General features: G+C 38.9%; 2 protein-coding genes across 3 annotated transcripts; one reads left to right on the top strand and one right to left on the bottom strand.

The window, feature by feature from the left end:
- Positions 1-3,188: 3,188 nt before the first annotated feature.
- On the top strand, positions 3,189-12,391 carry aga (aspartylglucosaminidase). The gene is made up of 9 exons (XM_066718151.1): positions 3,189-3,483; positions 5,058-5,211; positions 5,921-6,033; positions 6,546-6,658; positions 7,991-8,099; positions 9,395-9,470; positions 10,536-10,643; positions 11,399-11,532; positions 11,628-12,391. The coding sequence occupies exons 1-9, from the start codon at positions 3,363-3,365 to the stop codon at positions 11,726-11,728; spliced, it is 1,029 nt and encodes a 342-aa protein (XP_066574248.1). The 5' UTR covers positions 3,189-3,362; the 3' UTR covers positions 11,729-12,391.
- Positions 12,021-20,505, bottom strand: neil3 (nei-like DNA glycosylase 3). 2 transcript variants are annotated; one of them, XM_066718149.1, is made up of 10 exons: positions 20,129-20,505; positions 19,864-19,976; positions 18,358-18,492; positions 17,148-17,361; positions 16,698-16,772; positions 15,259-15,425; positions 14,300-14,472; positions 13,810-14,200; positions 13,528-13,702; positions 12,021-12,745 (listed from the first exon to the last, which is right to left on the bottom strand). In XM_066718149.1, the coding sequence occupies exons 1-10, from the start codon at positions 20,234-20,236 to the stop codon at positions 12,563-12,565; spliced, it is 1,734 nt and encodes a 577-aa protein (XP_066574246.1). In that variant the 5' UTR covers positions 20,237-20,505; the 3' UTR covers positions 12,021-12,562. The 2 variants fall into 2 exon arrangements, with proteins under 2 accessions (XP_066574246.1, XP_066574247.1); XM_066718150.1 differs by having other exon boundaries at positions 12,640-12,745; positions 13,542-13,702.
- Between the last annotated feature and the right edge of the window lie 464 nt (positions 20,506-20,969).

Below are 20,969 nucleotides of genomic sequence, written 5' to 3'. Positions count from 1 at the left end.
GGCAGGTTTTAAATACAAGCACATAGTCTTCAATGTAAATTAGTTATAATCTGGTTGATTTACTATCAATGCTTGCACAATGTTTTGATAAGGTTAAACATAATATAATGCTACTTTCTAAAGTAAAAAAACTAATATTAACTATCACTTTAAATGTGTAATATTCAGCTTGTCCCCTTTAAGACTATAATGTCCCTCCTGGCACCACATCCATACCCAGAGGGTGAGCGCTATTCTGTAAAACAGATAGCATGAAGGGAATTGTGTACCTCGGAGTAATGGAAGCTGCTAATTTATAACACCAGACTTGCACAACTTTTGTTTTGCAACTTATGGGATTATAATTACACAAGAGTGCAATAATAATGGGACAAGCAGTGATTTGTTCCAAAGATGGGTTCTTCAAATGAGCTGTCAATTCAACGGAGAACGCACTTGCTCAACCTCTGTTTTGTTACAACTGATAAAAAGCCAATGCACAGGAGATTTTTATTAACTTCAAAGGTGTCATTTCTTCTAACAATGATACCAGAACACCCAATTAGTCCTTCCAAATATAGCCAGCGTGCTGCAAGAGAGCTGTGTGTGTGTGTAAGCAATCATGATGGTAACCAGTAGGGGAGATAGTTAGGGAGTCTTTTTGGGAATACACATCTCCAGGACTGCCAACATCCAGAGATTTAGAGCCGGGATAACAAGGCAGAAAAGACATGGTCGATGGGTTATGGACTCAGCAGGTGATCACTGACTTCTATAGGCATCAAGGGGAAAAAATGAACTAAGAAATTGGATGGGATAAAATCACAGCAAATTTCAATGCGTAGGGTGAAGCCAAATCTGAATCTAAATTTACAGGAAATAATACATTTCCTAATGCTTTTAATTCGTGCTAGTGGTGCAGAAACCTTTTGGGATATCAAATTCAGTAGATATTCATAAATAATTCTGGGTGATTAGAGAAGTGCATGTTTTTTTTTTTTTACCTCTTCTGCAGCTCATTTCAATTTTAAAGTATAACTTCAGAATAGCTGTTTGTATTCAGATGTGCTCATTAACTAGGGTAAATAGAACGAAAGACATAAGAGACTGTGCTTTTCCTGAATTTGTTTTGTGTTGTTTGTTTCAATTGGAGAAAACACATTCCCGTGGTAGAGTTTTGAGATATGAAAATGCATTGGCATTTCTTTGAAGGCCTACTAACAAATTGTGACATTTAGTCCAAGTTCAGACACAACACATTACACTGGTTCATGTCTTATTTCAGATATCCATTTACTCAAATACATACACCATTAAGAAAATATAATTCAAGCAATTAATTTACCATTTGTTTCCGAATCTGGATTACTGTTGCTTGAGTTTAATGTAATACATCATTTTGGATTTGTGAAATTGATTCAGGAAGGAGAAAAACCTTCCAGACCAGCAGAGTTCTCATAATTCTTTTCTATTACTTTGTCACATTATATTAGACAAGAGAGCTCCAGCATTATTACTGGCCATAGCTCAAGCAACTAAACATTTGAAATCCCATGCTCCTGTGGATGGAGAGAAATAAAGCTGAATTCAGTTATTGCTGTTCATACACAACTGTGACAATCTGTATTCAATATTACAGAGATCACAGTGGCTGTAGAAATGCTGCTCTTTGGTGGTATACTATAAATACAATATTAATGTTTTAGTGCAATGCTACAGATAAAATATGCTGATGGAAAACACAAGGTGCTGTAGTTGGCACACTAATATCTTTGACAGAAGAAGCACTTCTAGTAGAGACTGTAAATAATTGTTAAATATCTGTTTTATGTGTTAGGAGATTAAGCAAAGTGAAGGGTCAATTAGTGAATCTGGTGATGGGTAAGGAACTTTTTCAAAAGCGGATTTAAACTTTTGTTTGTCAACATAAAAATACATACATACATAAACAAACAAACAGATAATGTGTTTATTTAATTAGTGAATAGAAGTTGCTCCTGTTTAATTTCATAGAGGCCTCTGTCTATGTCATCTGTATATCTCTGTCCCATCTCTATTATGCCTGAGGCATGCATGTAGGGATATTGTTTTTAAAGCACATCATTATCTGTTAAGGTGCAATAAACAAGGCAAACAAAAGTAGTTGTATTGCCACAAGGAAATTGCAGGTGCTGCTTTATTTGCAGTTTATAAGAACAGTACTATTAAGGGCTAATGTTAAAAGTGGAAATCTGAAAGCTTCGGTGAAATATACTGCAATCAAAATAATATAATAACCACTGTATGTGTGTGTATGTAACACATTAGAGGCTTTGCCAACATGAGTATAAAACTGGTACAAAAAGAAATGCACAGAAAGTTTGCGTAACCTGACCAGAGATCTTAATCCCATAGAAAAGATCCATTGATGAGCTGATGATGAACTGGGAAGGCAAATCAGGACACCGATACCAAATTCTTATCCTAAACAAGAAACTTGGCTGTGGGAGAAATTGCTCCCTGTTACACTGGTCATTTATCAAAAGGATTACAGCAGACTTAAATTGGGTCTAATCCCTATTAACACACTATGAATTTTGTCTGTTGATCAAATATTGTTGCCAATATGCTGTACATGCACATTCATTCTACCATTTATCACTATGTTTTGCTACAATGTGGGGCAGTATCAAAAACACAACAATTGAGCTATGGCAGGTGCATCCAGTGTGGACTTTGCCACAAGATGTATAGGTCATATTATAAAAGATGTGACTCAAAATACACACTCGTCCTCCTCCTCTCCCCCTCTCTCTTTCTCTCTCTGTGTACTTGAAAAAATAAATGTTAATCAGCTTTACTGGGGTGTTTGCACAATCAATAATGTATACATATCGTTATTAATAGAACACAATATAATGTATCAGTAATATCAACTGCAGCATCAAAGCATTAGGTTAGAATAAATAAATATATTAAAAGCATGATGTTTTATATGAACCGTACAAGTAGGCTATCATTTGAAATGTAATAATTATATTCATAAAAAGCTGGGCAGCGTCATAGAGCACATTTTCTGGTAGGCTATTAATGATTACAATAGTGTTAAGGAAGAGTAGAGAAAATAATTGATGGGGGATAGAAAAAAAAGTGAAATGTATAAATGCGAAACAAAAACGAAACAAATGAGAACAGGCTCTTTTTGTCCAAACACACTACCCGTACGAGCATGTGACACGCCCGGACAATTAACTTAGGAAGTCACAAGAAAGTCAGGCTGCAGCAAATCAACATGTAATGAAACACTTACACGAACTTAGTTAGGATCTGCACAGTACGAGACCACTATTGCCGAGGTACAGCTTGATTTCCCCGGATACAGAGCTGACCAGTCCGGCTTCACAATGATGCCTCGCCCGGTGCAGATGTGCCTGGTATTACTATTACTCGCCCTGGTGCCCGTCAGCTGTGCGGCACTACCTCTGGTCATCAACACCTGGCCTTTCAAGAAAGCAACGGAACAAGGTAAGATCCTCTACCTGTAATACTGTCCATGCACATCCCTGTCAATTTATAATCTGGACAACATATTACTATCCATAATACGCATAATTGCAATGTGTATTGGCATGCAGAGCCCACTTGAAGTCATGCATGTTGCTGTGGAAGTCTTAATTAACGTGGCATGAATTATGCATGTCGGATAAACCCTCTTGCATTGCTCTCTCTCAAACCAGCCATGTGGAAGATTTATGAAGAGCTCACAGAGCAGACATACGGCCGGCCAGTGTTGACTGTGCCCCATCCGCATGCTGTTCACTTGGCATGCACATTAGGCGCAGTACTGTCTCAGCCTAACGTCTTCTGTTGGTTTTGATCATCCTCTGAACCTCAGTATTAACCCTAATCGTCTGGCTATTAACAGTCAGGCTGTTAGGTATGAGCAAAAGAAAAGAACAAAAAATCCAGGCAGGCAGCAGGGCTTAGATTTGTTCCTAGTGCAGTATCAGATGAATAACCTGCCAAATGGGTTTTTTGGGTCATAAAAGTTACCTCTGGCATTTAGATAACATTTTATAGTAATGCCACTCTTTATCTTTCTATCTAGATTTGGTACCATACTACATACACAATATAGACTATATAAAAAAAAATGCAAACCAATATTTCCTTCAAACAACTCCTATATCTATAATCTCTCGGTACTTTCATTAATGCTGTGTAATCCAGTTGTCAAATATGGAAAGGCCAGTAGACTATACATATAACATGCATGAGATTCTTCTTCCATATGTTATACAATGATTCCTATTCACTGTGCATAGGAACGGGATACATTTCAGGGTTGATAAGCTGGATGCTCCTGCACAGACTAGACTGCCGAAGCAGAAAAGCAGTATAGTGCATATTTAATAAAATTGATCTATAGAAAAGGACTCAACAAGCCTCAACTTCTACAGCACCTTTGCTTATAATAATATCACGCAGCTCACGGAAAGTGAAATGGAGAAAATTGCAATGTGATGGGATGCTGATTTGCTTCTCTGTTGTACTTGTTGTCACTTATTTAACTTTAATCACTGTTGTGCATTAGGTTTGCTGGCATGGAAATAAAAGTCAGCGCAAATAAAACAGCATGTTAAATCCCAGACATCCCTGCGTGGATCCCTCAACTATGTTCTCTGTCATTCCAGTGTTGTTGTTGAGTCAATAAACAAGAAATATGATCTAGAATTTAAATTCCTAACATATCCATCTTTACATCTGTTATACTATTTTACATTCCCCAAAACAAAAATCAAAAAGAAAACCGATTATATGTGGGAGACACAGGAGGGCACATTTGCAGAAAAAAAAATAACTTATTTATAACGTAGTTGGGTTTTTGAAGGGAGATCACCAAGTGTGAAGCTCTACATGAAGAATACATGAAGAAGTTTTAGTTCTTTGGTTCGGTTCCAGCGTCGCAGAGGGTAGTAACAGCAACAATAATCTTAAAACTGTTTTTCAATTAATTAATTGGAAGGTCTGCCAAGGAAAAAAACTCTTGTGTATAATTTGAAGCTACTGAACATAATTGCACTGTTTTCCTTTGCAAGCCTGGCGTGTCCTGCAGGCTGGTGGTTCGGCGCTGGATGCTGTAGAACAAGGCTGTGGGCAGTGCGAGAAAGACCAGTGTGATGGCAGCGTGGGCTATGGAGGGAACCCCGACGAGACTGGAGAAACTACACTGGATGCGATGATTATGAATGGGTGAGTCTTCTTTTGTTTCAGAGAATCGTCTGAATATTGATGAAGAATGTAAGAAAGTATCCACTCGAGAGGAGGCCGTTCGCCCCATCGCGCTCGTTTGGTGTCCATTAATAACTAAGTGATCAAGGATCCTATCCAGTCTGTTTTTGAATGATCCCAAATTGTCTCTTCAGCCACATCACTGGGGAGTTTGTTCAGATTGTGACGCCTCTCTGTGTGAAGAAGTGTCTCCTGTTTTCCGTCTTAACAAATTAAGGCACATTTTATTTCTTGCAGTTGCGATTATGGATCATATATCATCAAAGTTAAGTGTTTTTTTGCACAATGACTTGGTCTGTACATTTTCCTTTTAGAACCGGAATTACATTGGTTAACCATTCTTTCTAAAATGACTTGGATAAATTAAGTGGTGAGATTGGTTTAACAAGATGACATCACAGGCTAATTAACTTACCCCATCTATGTCATATCACTACACCTTAACAAGGAATTCAATTCCATCCTCAAATGCGATTGCATCTTTACCTTTTCACAGCTAATAGCAGTGTTCAGTTTGTTTATGCCATTTATAGATGATTCATTCTGAGGCAACCCATCTATTCCTAGATTACGAGTTTTTTAATGAAATGAAATGACGCACACTCTTCATCTCTGGTGGTGAGGAGAATGCTCTGTACTGACGTCTCTGTGTTTTGTGCGTTTGATGAAGTGATACGATGGAAGTCGGAGCTGTGGGAGACCTCAGACGGATTAAAGATGCCATCAGTGTAGCCCGTGCTGTAATGGAGCACAGCAAACACACGTTCCTCGTGGGAGAATCAGGTAAAGTACATGACTGAGGAATAAATGTCACCTTTCTAGGGGTTCGAATAGACTCTGCATCTTAATGCATAGTTCCTAATGCAAGATGGAATTCCCGCACAATGGCTTCTGTGATGTATGAGCTTCTGCTGTCATCATAAAAACATGCAGTCTGTCCTGAGCAGTAGAATCGCAGTTTGATTTGAAGTGCAATCTCCATTATGGAAAAATATTTAGGGTGTATTGGCCGGAGCAAGACTTATACCTTACAATCAAGCTGGTCCGCTTAACCTTGATAGCCCCCAACAGGCGCAATAAATTATGACAGTCAGTGGGCAAGAAGGATAGATCCTATGAGCATAGGACTGAGAATCTGGGTGATATGATGAGTTAAACACTGTGCCTGGGAATTGACTGAATTATAAACCCTACATAAATCATATCTGTGTTATGAACCATGCCATGGTTTTTGAAGCATAGGTATTCTTCTTATTTATGCTAATACAGACTTTTTATTTTAATTTTTTTTAAAGCATCAGTATTTGCAGAAAATATGGGTTTTACCGCCGAGGACTTGACAACTAACACGTCACTCAACATCTATAAAAAGTGGCTGAATGCAAACTGCCAGCCCAATTACCGACAGGTAAATCTCTTCCTTTCTTTAGCAGAAGAAATCTCGAACCACACTGCTAACTGTGCTGCCCCTAATTAAATTGATGAATCAAATATAACCTATAAATAATGTGCTTGTGATTGCTATGCACTATATTATGAAGTCATGTTTTTTATTCATGCATTTAAACAAAAAAAAAAAAAGACTATCTGTAAAAAGACTACATCCAAAATTGAAATGCATACTTCATTGTGCTCTTTAATAGTATCTAAAATTTCTGTTTTCTAATTCAATAATATGGAAGATGGGAAAACACAAAAAGCCTTTATTGGGGGGAAAACTGATTAAGGACCCATGATGTGTGGTTTCGTGCTTCAGGATATTTATAATCTGAACTACAGCCAGAAACCAAAGAAAACTTTCATTGCCAGAATTAATAATAATAAAGGAAACGCCACAACTACTTTTTTTTTTGGCACATTTTAGACAACAGGAAGGAAATAGCTGGGCTGTTAATTGCTGCTCTCTTGGAAGACAAAATGATGAATTCCTTCAACTGATATACTTCACCGCAGGAACAGCAATTAAATCATTTGGATCGTGACTCTGTCATTAGTCTGTTCACCCCAATACAGTTGGCACGGTGCGGTGAGATCACTAGCGCAAGCCACATCTGCGTTAATAACGGATAATAATAAAATATATGAGCAGTTTTCACTCATAGATGTATATTCCAGCAGCAGACCGTGCCATAATATTGCATGGCTTGTTGTGTCAATACAAGATAGTGACTTCATCTTGCTGCTGTATTCAGAGTGTGTACTTCTCTGTGCACTTGCTCAAGGATATTACCCTAATCCTTACCCTAAAATTATGCATAATGCCGGCATGAATAATTAATTTTGGGTTATGTGAAAAGGACTACTCTTGATCCCAACATGCTGTTAAACTTGGCATGATCAAAGCCTACTGGAAATATGACGCGAAAGCTCATACCAATCTCCTGCATTAAATATTTATCTTGCGAACTTTACACACCAAAGCAGATTAAAGCGGCGAGGTAGTGGGCCGGTTGCATCTGAGCAACCGTCAAGGCTCTGTTCAAAGAAAAGGGGTTTCCAGGACAGGCGGCAAATTAAAAAGTGGTTTTATCTCCTCTATCCTGGCTCCTTATTACCAGAGAGAAACAATATTCTTCAGTTTTGAATGGGAATTGTTTTCACCACTGTCTTGTTTCCCTTTTTGACCCAAGATTCTCTCAAGCTGTTGTATACACTGTTGACCTAGAAGAACAACTCTCAGAAGCATCTATATGACACTTAAAATGGCAGATTCTTTACTCTATTCCTCATTGATTGACAGAGTGTTTCTCCAGACCCTTCAAACGCATGTGGTCCGTATAAGCCAAGTGCCAGGTTGCAACAAACGGCAGGGGATCAGCACATTAATATCCACACTCATGACACTATTGGTACAGTATCTGTTTTCTATTCCTTGCTAAATGCCAACTCTGTGGCGCTGTCTTAAAGGGGAACAGTAGAAGTAAAATAACCTTTAAAGTCATTCAAGCTCAAGAGGCATGGTGCTTTGGCCAAATCTGAATAAAAATCCTCACTACCCAGAGAGCACTCTCATAAGTTTGACTTTCCTTACCTTTTCAGTGTTTAAATTAGTCTCGCATGCATGTTAGGTGGGCACTGTTATGTGACATTAAGTTCAACCTTGAGCTGAAGTTCCCTTTTTTGCAAGAGAATATTAGTCATGAAATCCAGGCGACAAATTAACGGAACGAGCGGGCCAATCGAATTTGTTGCTTGTGGAAACGTAGTATATTTGCAGCAAAATAAATTGTTCTCAGGCGCCCCCCCCCCCCACCCCCCGCAATTCCAGCTGACGGAGAGAAGTGTCCGCGTTGGGGGAGTGACAGAAATGGGTCGAGCTGATCAATTAGGCTTTTGAGATTTGATTAGCAACTGCAGTTATATGTTTTTCATCAAGGTTGCTTAAAAAGTTTTAAACAGCACTTATTTTGATGTTTGTATTTTATTCAGCTTTTGTTTAGTTAATGTGTAGCCTATGTCTTATAAAACATTAAAATGCAGACTTACTTGCATTGCACGTGTCATTACCAGCACCCTCAACACTGTTTGATGTGAACACCTGTGGAAACCAGATAAGACGGAGCTCATTACTCTGGGGTCCTTAATTTAGAAGAAGTCCTCTGCTGAGGGTCTTGCTCCAAGGGGCAACACTCATTGACCCTCGGGATCTGTACTTTATGGCCAAAGATGTATTCCTATTGTTTGTGAAAAAACCACAGTGACATCAGTGATTGAGGATGACCTAACATTTAGCAGATGCATCCAGGCTAGAATAATTATGCGATGATAAATCCAAAGCTGGTCATTTCACATAATCAAAAGGGTGTTAGCATACATATTTATTTCACTTTCAGGGTTTAATGCTCAACCTCGTAATTGCGGCAGTCGTAATCCGTTAAAAGTAATAATACAGAGAGACGATTCAACTTCGGGTCTTCATGCCTGCTGCAAGGTTTCAGATTTATTTTTTGTCCAACTTCCCAAAATCTGAGCCGAGGAAATTGCCCCTAAGGAATAATTTGGGTCACATTAGTGTTAGCCTCAGACAGTGAGTAATGGGCGGCAGCAGGATATGATATTAAAGCGGTTGAAAGCTATGCGAGTGTGTGTGTGTGTGTCGCGCTTGAATTAATCGGGCTGACTGTGTGTCTTTTTTTGCATTTAGGGATGATTGTGATTAATCAAAAGGGGCACGTTACTGCAGGAACGTCTACTAACGGAGCACGACATAAGATCCCGGGGTTTGTACTCGACGGACTCGCATGCACGAGTGTGTGCTGTGCTTTTGAAAAGTCTTCCTGCCCACAATGCTGTGCTATCCAATATTACTCTTTGTATCCTCATGTAAGACTAGTAAATATAAATTACATTGAAATAAAGGGAATAAACCCGCATAGTATTGTACACAGATTATATTAGTGTCTGCCAAATGAATAAATAATCTCCGTATTTGTATGTATATAGGTTTTTATAGAAAACAATGATAAAAGTATCAGGACTCTATGCAGTACTTTGCTACTAGAGTATTGATCTTAGTGGTTTCACTTTTTTCTGTATTACAGGAGTACGAAGTGCATGTAAAACTGTGGGATGAAAATGCAGATATTATGTTTTGTTTTATTTTTATTAAGCTCTGACTGAATAGAATCTCAATGTGATGCTTGTGGGATTTATGTTTTGGTTTTATTATCCAAAGTATGTGGAATACCTCCTGCGATAAGTAAATACCAGGCTGACAATGGCATATTCTAAAGCAATATAGAGTCGGATTATTTGTTTGGACTGCATGGGGGATGGGAGTTAAAATGAGAGTTTGAGGCTTTTGTCAGATTTGGAAATTGGTTTCTATATAACGCAACCTTTTTTTTTAAACTGCCATTGCACTATTTTTTTTTTATATATATATATATATATATATATATATATATAATTTTTTTTTTTAAAGCAAACGTTTTCTTCTCCAAAAAGTTGTATTTCAAATCCAAAAGTGCATGTGATTACTTCCCTCCTGAGACTTTTAAAAGACAAACTTATTTCTGGAGTGAAGATGATTGCTTGAATCTTTCTCAAATTGATAAGTATTTAAACGCCTCCAGTTCAGCTATCAGAACTGAACCCAAAGCAATACGCAGAGCTGTACTGTGCTCCCAGTCCGGCTGTGACTGTAGTATTCAAGCATGTTTTATGTGTTACTGGAGTCCTGCATCTCCCATCACTTGCTATCAGATGTCAGCTGTCCTTGTTGCTTGATGCATTAATACATCACTTTGTGTGGGTTTCTTTTTCTTCTCTCTCTCGCATAATAGTCGTGTCGGGGATTCGCCGGTTGCAGGAGCCGGGGCCTACGCTGACAGCACAGCTGGGGGTGCCGCGGCTACTGGAGACGGGGATGTTATGATGCGCTTCCTCCCCAGGTTCTCTGACTTGTAAAATAGATTTGATGAGACCATTTTTAAGCAGATATTTCATTTTCCTTTTAGTCTTGACTGACATAACATGGCATTGCCTACTCAAAGAAGCAGAACGGCAATGCTTGTCAGCTGAAGGCTTACTGAAATATTTCCGTACGGCGAAGGGGAGGATTCTGATACTGAAATTCAGGACTTCAGAACCTGGTCAAAGGCTGAAGTAATCCAACAGCAGTCAAAGATTAACGAGTGATAAAATACAACTCAAGTGCCCTTTCTCCGGTATAGCAGTGAAATTAATTTCAGCTTACCTACAATTCCCGTTGTATCGATATTTCAAACCTTCTGCTGAATCCACATTCATAGCCTCCGCGGCATGGCCAGCACAGATAATGCCTCCAAGGCAGACGTGTAGAGAATCAATCACAGCCGCAGAAGACTAATATGTAGTCATTAAAAGCACAGTGTAATCATCTTAATCGGATGTCCTTTTACCTTAAAGAATGTCGGCCGTACGCAAGATGTGTTTTTGCGCCCTTCTCGAGCTGTTGTGTCAGGTCAGAGGGTGGCACTGTTGGAGCCGGGGGCCCATCTTGGCTTCACTAATGAGTCACAATGCATTGTGTAAAGCAATCTGCAAGCTGTGCTGACATGGAGCACAGAGGTCAATGGATTCTCACAGACGATTGCAAAATGCCTGAATTAGCATATCTTGTTCTCGTTGTAAATGCCGTTTTGATCTCGGTGTGCTTTCTGTTTAGCTACCATGCCGTGGAACTCATGAGGGCTGGAACGGACCCTACAACTGCTTGCAAAAAGGCAATCACCAGAATTAGAAAGTATTTCCCGCAGTTCTTCGGTGCAATGATCTGCGCAAACATAACTGGAGGTTACGGTGAGTATCAGGGGACTGTATCAATCACTTTATAAACATTGATGCTATTCAAGGTCAAATCTTTGATACAAACATTTTTCCTGTTCCATGTGTAGGTGCTGCCTGCAATAAGGTTCCCGGATTTTCCCAGTTTAACTTCATGGTATATAACGCTCAGTTAAAATCACCACTCCAAGCTATGGTAGATTGCATTTAACTACTGATGATGATTTGTTTCTATGCTAACGCTCTGTTGTGGCGATGGCCAACGAAGGCTGCTTCTATTCCCAATGAAGGAAAAATAAATGGTAACAACATGTTATCTGGCTATTTAGGTTAACTGTCAATATTAACTTTCACAAATGAAATTAGAATGAGTGTTTTAGTGGATTCCAGTCATGCTGATGCTTTGTAAATGGATTGCAGACAACTTCTGTTTTCCAATATAATTTTGAAGCTGGCTGATGCTTGAATCCATTCCAGACACTGCAGTAGACAATAACTGCGTGCATTTTCCAAAACCATGCTGGCACTTTATTCAGAGTTTTTCAATATCAAAATATTGCTCATGACTTGACTGTCATTTTATTATTAGGTTTTCTACACCAGGATTGTCTTTGTGTTTAATTGAATCATGCTACAGTCTATGGTTATTGATCTATAACCATGTATTGACACAATAACAACATGTTATTTAGGATCATATGACAACAGTGTCACACACACCTTGACTTATTATTAATGTGAAGTTATGCAGTCAATACGCTTAATTTAATCCATATAGTGTATTTGTTTTCTGTAATGTTTCAGAATGATTTAAGAATACTGAAGTGTGTGATTGTCTTAACTGCCTCTGGATATAAATGTGCAATTCACTTAATTATGGCTTGATTTTTCAAGTTGTTGTTTTTAAGAATATTGTAGATTTTACATTAAAAAAAAAAAAAAAAAAAAAAAAATCTTGCCAAAAGCTCCTGTAACTGTATGGTGATAAAATACATTTAAACATCTCAGTCTCTGGAGTTTCATCATCCAATTCACCAGTAAATGATCAGCATCCGGAGATTATCTTTATTCCCGGTCCATCCTCCGCCCACTGGAAAAATTCACACTGTTTGTGCTTTCCTAAGGGACACACGTGAAAATGTCGTCCGTTGTTGGGGCCGAGTTTCAGCACAGTTCTCACGAGGCAGCGCTTTCCGTGACCACAGCGGGGGAAGTGTAGATCAGCCCACTGGGAGAGGAGAAGAAAAACAACACGATTTTCATTTCATTCCCCCGATTCCCTACACTGTTTCCAGGGGTCGGGCTTTCACAGGCAACAGCTTCCTCCAGTTGTAAGTGCAAAGCAGATTGCTGGTCATAGGTCAGCCCAGCCTGGCAAATCTGTGTACCCGTACAGATATACATGCTGAAGCATTCAGAGGTTAGTTGTATTACCAGGTTGATTAGAGGCTGTAAAAGGCTGTTTTATTAATGTGTAAAGACCACAAATTAATATATATACATAAACGCACCATCTTTTTAAAAATATACATTCATAAAGTAATTATAGGCACATTTATGATTTCCTACATATTGGCATCCATCCCAAACAATCCGCACGAATAAGGTTCGATGGAGCATAGCGAACTTAAGTAGATTTCACAATTAAGAGGCACATTACAAAATATAATTATTGAGTCTCATTACACCTCCTATTATTAGAGTCATATTAAGTTATTAAACCTAACATATTGGAAGATTGTATTTCACCATTTTCCAATCTGATGAATGTAACATAATGCTTTGAAAATGTAAAGGAGATTTAGTTTGTTACATTGTGGTGGGATTGATTTAAAGTATTATGGAACCGTTTTAAACACCTTCTAGGCTACGGTGCATGAATTACAACAATAGGTGAAAGTGCTGGCAAAGTGCTCCCCTCCCAATCTCCACAGCGTAAAAAAGCATTGTTCCACATTAATAATCTGAGCAGTGCCCTCCACAATGAAGCGATCACACTTTTCACCTCACCTCAAAAAACTCACATTGAGTGTCCCTCGGTAAAGAACACGCGTGGAATGGCCTCCCTTTGTTCCCCCCGTCCTTCTTGACGACCCTGAGGACACAGGGGCGTCCGTGTGTGGCGCAGCACGGGGTCGCCGGCACTGAGGCCGAGGGGACGGCGGTCATCTGAGGACGAGGCTCGCTGCAGGACAGAGACGCATGCATCGTTTGTACCAAAGTGCTGTAAAGGAAGAAGCAAACCAGTAGAAGCCAGCTGACAAATATAAAACTATACCTCAGATCCCGTACCTGAATGTAGAGTTTGAATGGGCTCTATTTGAAAAGGAGGGTGGATCAGTTTTCATTTTCTTCGGTGGCTGATTGTACGCAGTGTTGGACAACTCTGAGCTTTTCCTCTTGGAGACAGTACAGCTGTAATTAGGACTTGTTTCCCCATGACTAAGACCCGGTTGATTTAAACTGCCATTTGCACCTAAAGGACTTTTCGCTGAACCGAGCAGCCGACTGCTGGAGGACAAAGATTTGCTTGAGAAATCTGTGAAGACCAGAGTGGAGGTTCCAAACACGGCCGTCCTGTTGACTTTGAGCTCCTCCTGCGGCCTGAGAAAGGCATTGTGGGGGAATTTGATCAAATCTCTAGTAAATGATGAAAACTTTTCTTTAATCTCCTCCTTAGGGACTGTAAAGGGAAGAGAGGGCAGTTAATCATCACTCACAGGTAAAACAGACACAAAGAAAGACAGGAAAATAAGAAAACAAAGGCTTGTCTTTTTCTCACCATCAGGTCTAGATGTGAAGCAGGCGTTGCAGGACTTTTCCCCGGGCTGGTTGATCAAAGTGCACCGATCGCAGACCCATTCTTCTTCATCCTTTTTAGCAACTTGGTTGTCCGATTGCCACTCGGCTCCTCCATATGCCCAACCTATTAGACTATTCCTGACTGGAAGTTTGCTATAAGGAAAAGAAAGGAGAAATGGTGGACAAAGCAAATCAAGGAAAGATTTGGAAAGAGTTTGACACTTGACCTTTGACCCTGATCTTTTGGTGGCAAGGGGTTGGAATTTAGGGTTACAAGTCCTTCCCCTTTTCTTACAAAACTAGGAGATTTACACGTATCAGGTCCAGAAAGCAAAACTGTTTACCCCTATGGCACGTTATTCTGAAAATAATTTTTATAATGCTAATCTGACAAAATCATTTTGATTAAAGAAACAAAAGGTTCTCACTTTATATCAGAAAAACACATCTTTCTATCTGTAAAATTGGGAACACAGATGCCAACCAAACAGGCGTAGAGTGCCACCTCCGGGTTCAGAAGGACATTTACTGTAGGAACAACTGCTGCAGCAGAAGCATTTGATTAGTAAATTAATAAACGAGTGCACAATAAATAGGCACCGCGGAGACCAATTTACAGAGTTTTGAGAAGTTCGCGCCCCAGAATTCTAAAACAGCTACATCATGCAAATCAGACTAAGAGCTTTAATCACAAAGAGCCTCTCTCAACAAAAACAGGAGGGAGTTAAGCTGGCATTCTGCACAATAGGCATGATCAGTCATTCCCAGGCAAGAGTCCTCCGTTTCCCCATCTCCGTTTCTGCATTTTGAAACGACTCTGATCTTGAAACAAAACCAATCTGAGTTTCAAAGAAGAGAGCCAAATCAGTCGGGCAGACGAGGTTTAGATCCAACATAAAACACGGCATCGTTTCAAAGACAAATACATAATTATCTTACTTAACGTGAACCTGGCGAGGGTCCCGATTTTGGCAGAGGTGACAAAAGTACGTCATTCTTCCATTGTCCCCAAGTCGACAGACAGCCACCTTTCCATCACACTGACCGCACGACGGCCGCTTGTATACTTTATAATGCTTGTAGAGGGGGGAGCCAGATTTACGGCACTAGGAGAAAAGTCAGTCAAAGAACACATTAAAACTTCCTTAACTTTTCCCATCAGTGACTGAAATAAAAAGAGGGACACATTAATCTTTCTAGGATGTAGGAAAACCCTACATGAGGAGATTTTAATTACACCATATATAATATAATATTACACTAGTTACAGAACCTAGAAAGGGGCATTATTTGTTCATTTCACCCTCAATTTATCTGTATATATTTAAATAATATACCATATTTACATAAAACACCCTCTTTAAAATAGGATTTTAATACCGAGGCAGAACAGTTGAGCGAAGTGCTTGTTCACTTTCCAGAATATATGTACTGTGTGTCACCCAATATTAACATAAACCTTAGGACCCTAATATTGTATTCATGGAACCTTAATGTACCACTAATTGGAAAATGTGTTTCTTGCATTAAGCAGATTATGCAAAGTATTCATAGGGCTTAGGGTCAAATTAAGTTTTAACTAGGAGAAAAAGACATTTGAAAAATGCACATTATAAACACACGATTATAATGTTTTTTTGTCTTCCCCTTGTTTTGATTTTTAAATTCTCCTCCTGATGTTTTCTGTCAATGATGCATCATTTAAAAATATATAGACATTACTTATCCTGGACGCATCCTGAGCTAATGTGTAATTACCCCACGAGTCATTTGCTAATTTTGATGCATTACAACTGGACTTGATGCAGCCGAGCACGCAGGGTTATTGGAAACTGTACAAAGCCGGCGCACAGCGTGTTTTATTTGTAGGACTGATTACAGACGGCGGGACTCGCATGATGAAGGAACCGAGCGGCATCCGGACAGCGTTGGTAATGGGACACCTGGAGCAACCGCTACCGGCTCCTTTGTCTCTGCCAGAAGCTTAACCGTGCATTTTTGCATTTCCTTGTCTTACATAGCTAATAATTGAGATCAGGGCCAAAAAGCAGCGCTATGATGTATATTATACTGACAGAAAGGTAAGGTTCAGAGCCCGTATCATTAAAGTGTTGAACCCTAGATCCTGGTGATGTTATTGGTAACCATGCAGAGCAATCCATTCCTTTCAAGGACACAGATCTGTCCATGACAAGTCTGTAATCGTCTTATGCTGTTCAAGTGTAAGCTAATGGACATAAGAAAGCTTATTCCTTTGCAGGGTGCCTACAGTTATGGATTGAAACATTGTTTTCTTAAGTTGGGAACCACTGGGTAGTACAGAATAAATATAGGTAAGACTCATAAATGGCCATAGATGGTTTTGACTGGGTATTTACCTTGTAAAAAAGCATTGTAAAATCACGGGTCATTTTTACAAGATGATGAATCTGCACTTCAGTCAACTGGTGCACCTGAAGAAAACAGGAATAAACAGGATTATAAACATCAAATAAAGTACTTTAACAGCCTCACAATACACAATTATTATGTGCAAATGGGAGCTCAAACTGAAGAAAAAATTAAGTGTATGCATGAGAAACGAAAGTTCAAACTATTAAACTATTAAAAAGTCTTCAGGGTAATAAATATTAATGTATAAGCAAACAAAAACAAAAGACAGATACATAATTTTATTCAGTATTATATACATTTTTTCTTCAAGCAGCCACAGCAGAAACACAATGGATTATGTTTTTATACATGTAGACGGGAATAAACCTTTAGAATATGGCATTTCCCTAACTGGAAAGTTTCTTCACCTCTTGGCGGGGATAATAATGATGTACCTTTACAGTAGGGTGCAGTCCGCTGTCGAAGAGAGCTTCGTTTTTAATGATGTTCCCCACGCCTGGCAAGACGGCCTGGTCCAGCAGCACATCACAGAGCATGCGGCCACCGTGCTTCCTCACTTCTCCTTCGGCTCGGGTGAAACTGAATTGAGGAGAACAAACATCCAAGCTTTCCATTGCCTTTACTTTCTGTTCACAATCGGCAGTAAGTCTGCAATAAATCACAACAACAGGTTAAAACAATATGGCTGTACAGATAAAGATATTGTATATTCACTGCAAAACTTTGCAGTCCAGCAGGCCAAAATATCTATGAAAAAAACCTGCTGACACATATGAATGTGTCTTTGATTATCTGTAAAGGTTACTGCTACATTGAGGGAAAAATGGCTTTCTAAAACTATTGAGAATGCCTAGAATTAGAAAAGGCTGACTGCCTGGCTGCAATCCACAACCTTGCATCCTTAATCAGACCACTGCGATGACACACATCTAAGATAAAAGTCACCAACACAATACCAACACAATACAGTAATGAAGAAAATGCCATTGAGCATTTAAAGACAAATAGCTCTGGGTAATTTGGATACCAGTGCTTGTGCTCAAGTCCTGTGTTAACCAAAGGTAGTTTGACAATTACCCATTTAGGGTAGGCCTGTAGTCTCTGTACCTTGATTGACAATTGGTGTTTTCATGTAATTTGAATTTCAAACTTGTGCTCGGTAATAATATTTAAGAAACGCTTTATAAACCATTATATTCATTTTTATGTCAATATATAGCCTAGATAGATACATTGATAGATACTCAGACAGAAACATAGACACATACATACATAGAGTATTTGCAGAAATACAAGTAAAAAATTATTCCAGAATAATAGTTTTACATTTATCAAAGTGGAAAACACATCTCTTTTAATCATAAGGGTCTGATCTTGTTGATTTCCCTGATGAGAAGCTATGTACAAAATTGAATTATGTTTACTCAGTATGCAGCATTCTTTAGAAAGAAAAAAAAAACAAGATACTGATTGTTGAGATTAAAGAGAAGATCAGTGGCACTTCCAACATTTATTGGATCACATGGCTGAAAATAAAAGTAATCTGGTTTTAGTTTGAAATTACAATGATAAAAACAAACTTCCATAAGCTTTCTGTTATCTGACTGTTAAGGGTTACCATACGCAGATCAAACCACAAATCACCTGATTTCTACCGTCGAGTCAAAAAAGCACACAGTATCGGTCATCATCAGGACTTCCAGGGCAGACGGGGCCCCGCTCCTGTCCCTCCTCTCGCTGGGATTAATTTGCATGGAGCCATTCATGCCAAAGTGAATTCTGAAACACACAAGGTTGGTGGTACACAGGCGATGAGGATACTTTAGTGCTAAATGTACCAAACTTCTTCAGGATGTTACGAATCAATCAAGACCATCTCTTTCTTGCACAATTGCTGATACAGTATTTCAACACAACCCAAGAAAAAGTTGTTTTCTGTAATACCACCTATTTTAGTCTAGTACATTTTCTAACAAGTGTTTTCATTTATTTACCCCCCAAACACACACAAACTCAACTATATAGCTTAGGACTTCTATCGTTACGTCAAACACATATGTAATCGTTGCATGCATCTCCATTTGACTCGTTGGTTTTCTATACTGGGTTTCTTTTGCTTAACACTTGATTTTATTCCGGGGTTCAATGTTAAACAAGTTCCAAATGTGCACATTGAGCAACACTGCCAGTGGAAAATGCAGTGATCAAACTATTTGAGTTTCTTAAAAAGAGTCTTGACATGATACATGACACTTGATATGCTAAATATGACAAAGCCTAGCATTCTGAACTATTTTTTGTTCTGTGATCTATTAATAATGTGTGCAGATTCTGCAGAAGACATTTGTACTGATAGACTATTAATCTATTTTAACCCAACATTCATAAGAAAGTGTCCAATCAAGAGGACATTCGCCCCATCGTGCTCATTCGGTGCCCATTAATAAAAGGAACCGAGTTGTCACCGAACTAAACACAATAAATATATATTTTGAACATATGGATGTTGTGGTTATATTGGGAAATTGTATGTAATAATAAGTGTCCTTCTCTGTGGTGGTGCAGAAGTAGTTACCAGGGGAACTGTATACATTCAATTAATCAATCAATCAGTCAGTCAATCATTACTTGCAATAATGATTTTGTTAGGAATTAAGTAAAGTACTACTATATATATATATTATGATTTGAATTGGCATCAGGATTTTTGCGCATTAGAGCAAATAGAGCAAACCTGCGTCATCCAGAGTCTCACATTGTTCATTACTTTGAAAGACCCATTATGTCTTCAGGAGTGTGGCTCTGTTCAAGACTGGAGTTTAACCACTTGTATTTTAAATCTAGTATTTATGGATGTATCTCAAATGTAGCTAAACCACCTAAGAATTAAATGGCATATGGTATAATGTGAGTAAGTTACCAATAAACATGATACTGTGGTGGTGTACAATAATTAAAGCTGATTATTAGGCTACTGCTCTTTAACACCAGAGGTTCAAATATGTTACGCATTACAAAATTAGTTAATTTGCGTAATGGCTCAATTACGGATGCATTGATTATTTAAACTGTAGTTCATATGCAATTAGTGGTTATTCATGGAAATATAATAATTGGATGATTAATACTTTAGCAATCACAGCATCTCACCTCAGCGCTCTTGGTCCAAAATACATGAAGAGCTCCTTCCCCAAAGTCTGCACCCCTGAGAAACGGCTTCCAGAGAAAACCTTACAGGCTTCCGTAGGAGCAGGACACCCCCGCTGATTTCACACAGAAAGAGACATCAGACAGATATTGACATCGTGCGGCCACTGAATCCCTTAAAACGTCAATACAACATAAATGTGCATTTGCGATTTAACGTAACGAACATAGTTTAATACAAATGTCGTGATTTGAGATTAAAAAGTACCTTCGCCTCTGACACGCAGCCTTTTCTAATCTCTTTCACCTTCTGTCCTTTCTGGATCTTGCAGCGGATTTTTTCTCCGTTTATGGCGCACCCCGGTCCCTCAACCATCGCAGATCACAGAAAAATGAACAGTTTGCCTGGAAACAAACTCAACTTGATTCCAGTATCGGAGGCAGGACGTACCACAGCGACAACAACAACATGAACACATCCCGCCAGACGTTTCAAAACAGCGCATGCGTTGTGAGTACCAGACACAGGCCAAAACGTGTAGCGCAGATCTGCGCATATCTGTGCTGCTACACTAATGGGATTGGGTCATTCTGCATATCTGTGCAGAACTGCAGAAATCTGCGCCACAAGAAAACGACCTGTGTTTAAGGCCACTGTCAGGTGTTTGGGGATTGACCTCAGTGAGTAAGGTACCATTATCCAGACCTACCCAGAATGCACTGTGGCATGTGACTGCGCAGTCTGCTGCAGCTCACTCCAGGAAGCTGAACTCAAACCTAAAGCTACACTTCTCTGCTTTACCGGAGATTTAAAAATACCCAATTATTATTATTATTATTATTATTATTAGTCTGGTCTCAAGGTCTCAGCCGATCTTGTAAAATGGGCGGCGGCACGACAGTAAAGCGTTTAAGTATTTGACCTATAGGTGGCAGCATTGGGTTATATATGTATAATGTGCTATTTGTGTGACAGACATTAACATATCCTAATATACATGAAATACGCCTTCATAAACGTAAGCATACCCTTGAACGCAAAAAAAATAAGGAGTGCAGAAATATCATTTAAATTAACATTTCGCTTAATATAACACAATTCTTTAAAT

This window comes from Amia ocellicauda, chromosome 12 (assembly GCF_036373705.1).
Source record: "Amia ocellicauda isolate fAmiCal2 chromosome 12, fAmiCal2.hap1, whole genome shotgun sequence".
Taxonomy (NCBI): domain Eukaryota; kingdom Metazoa; phylum Chordata; class Actinopteri; order Amiiformes; family Amiidae; genus Amia; species Amia ocellicauda.
The sequence above is the reverse complement of the archived record's forward strand: the minus strand, read 5'-3'. Positions and strand labels throughout refer to the sequence as shown.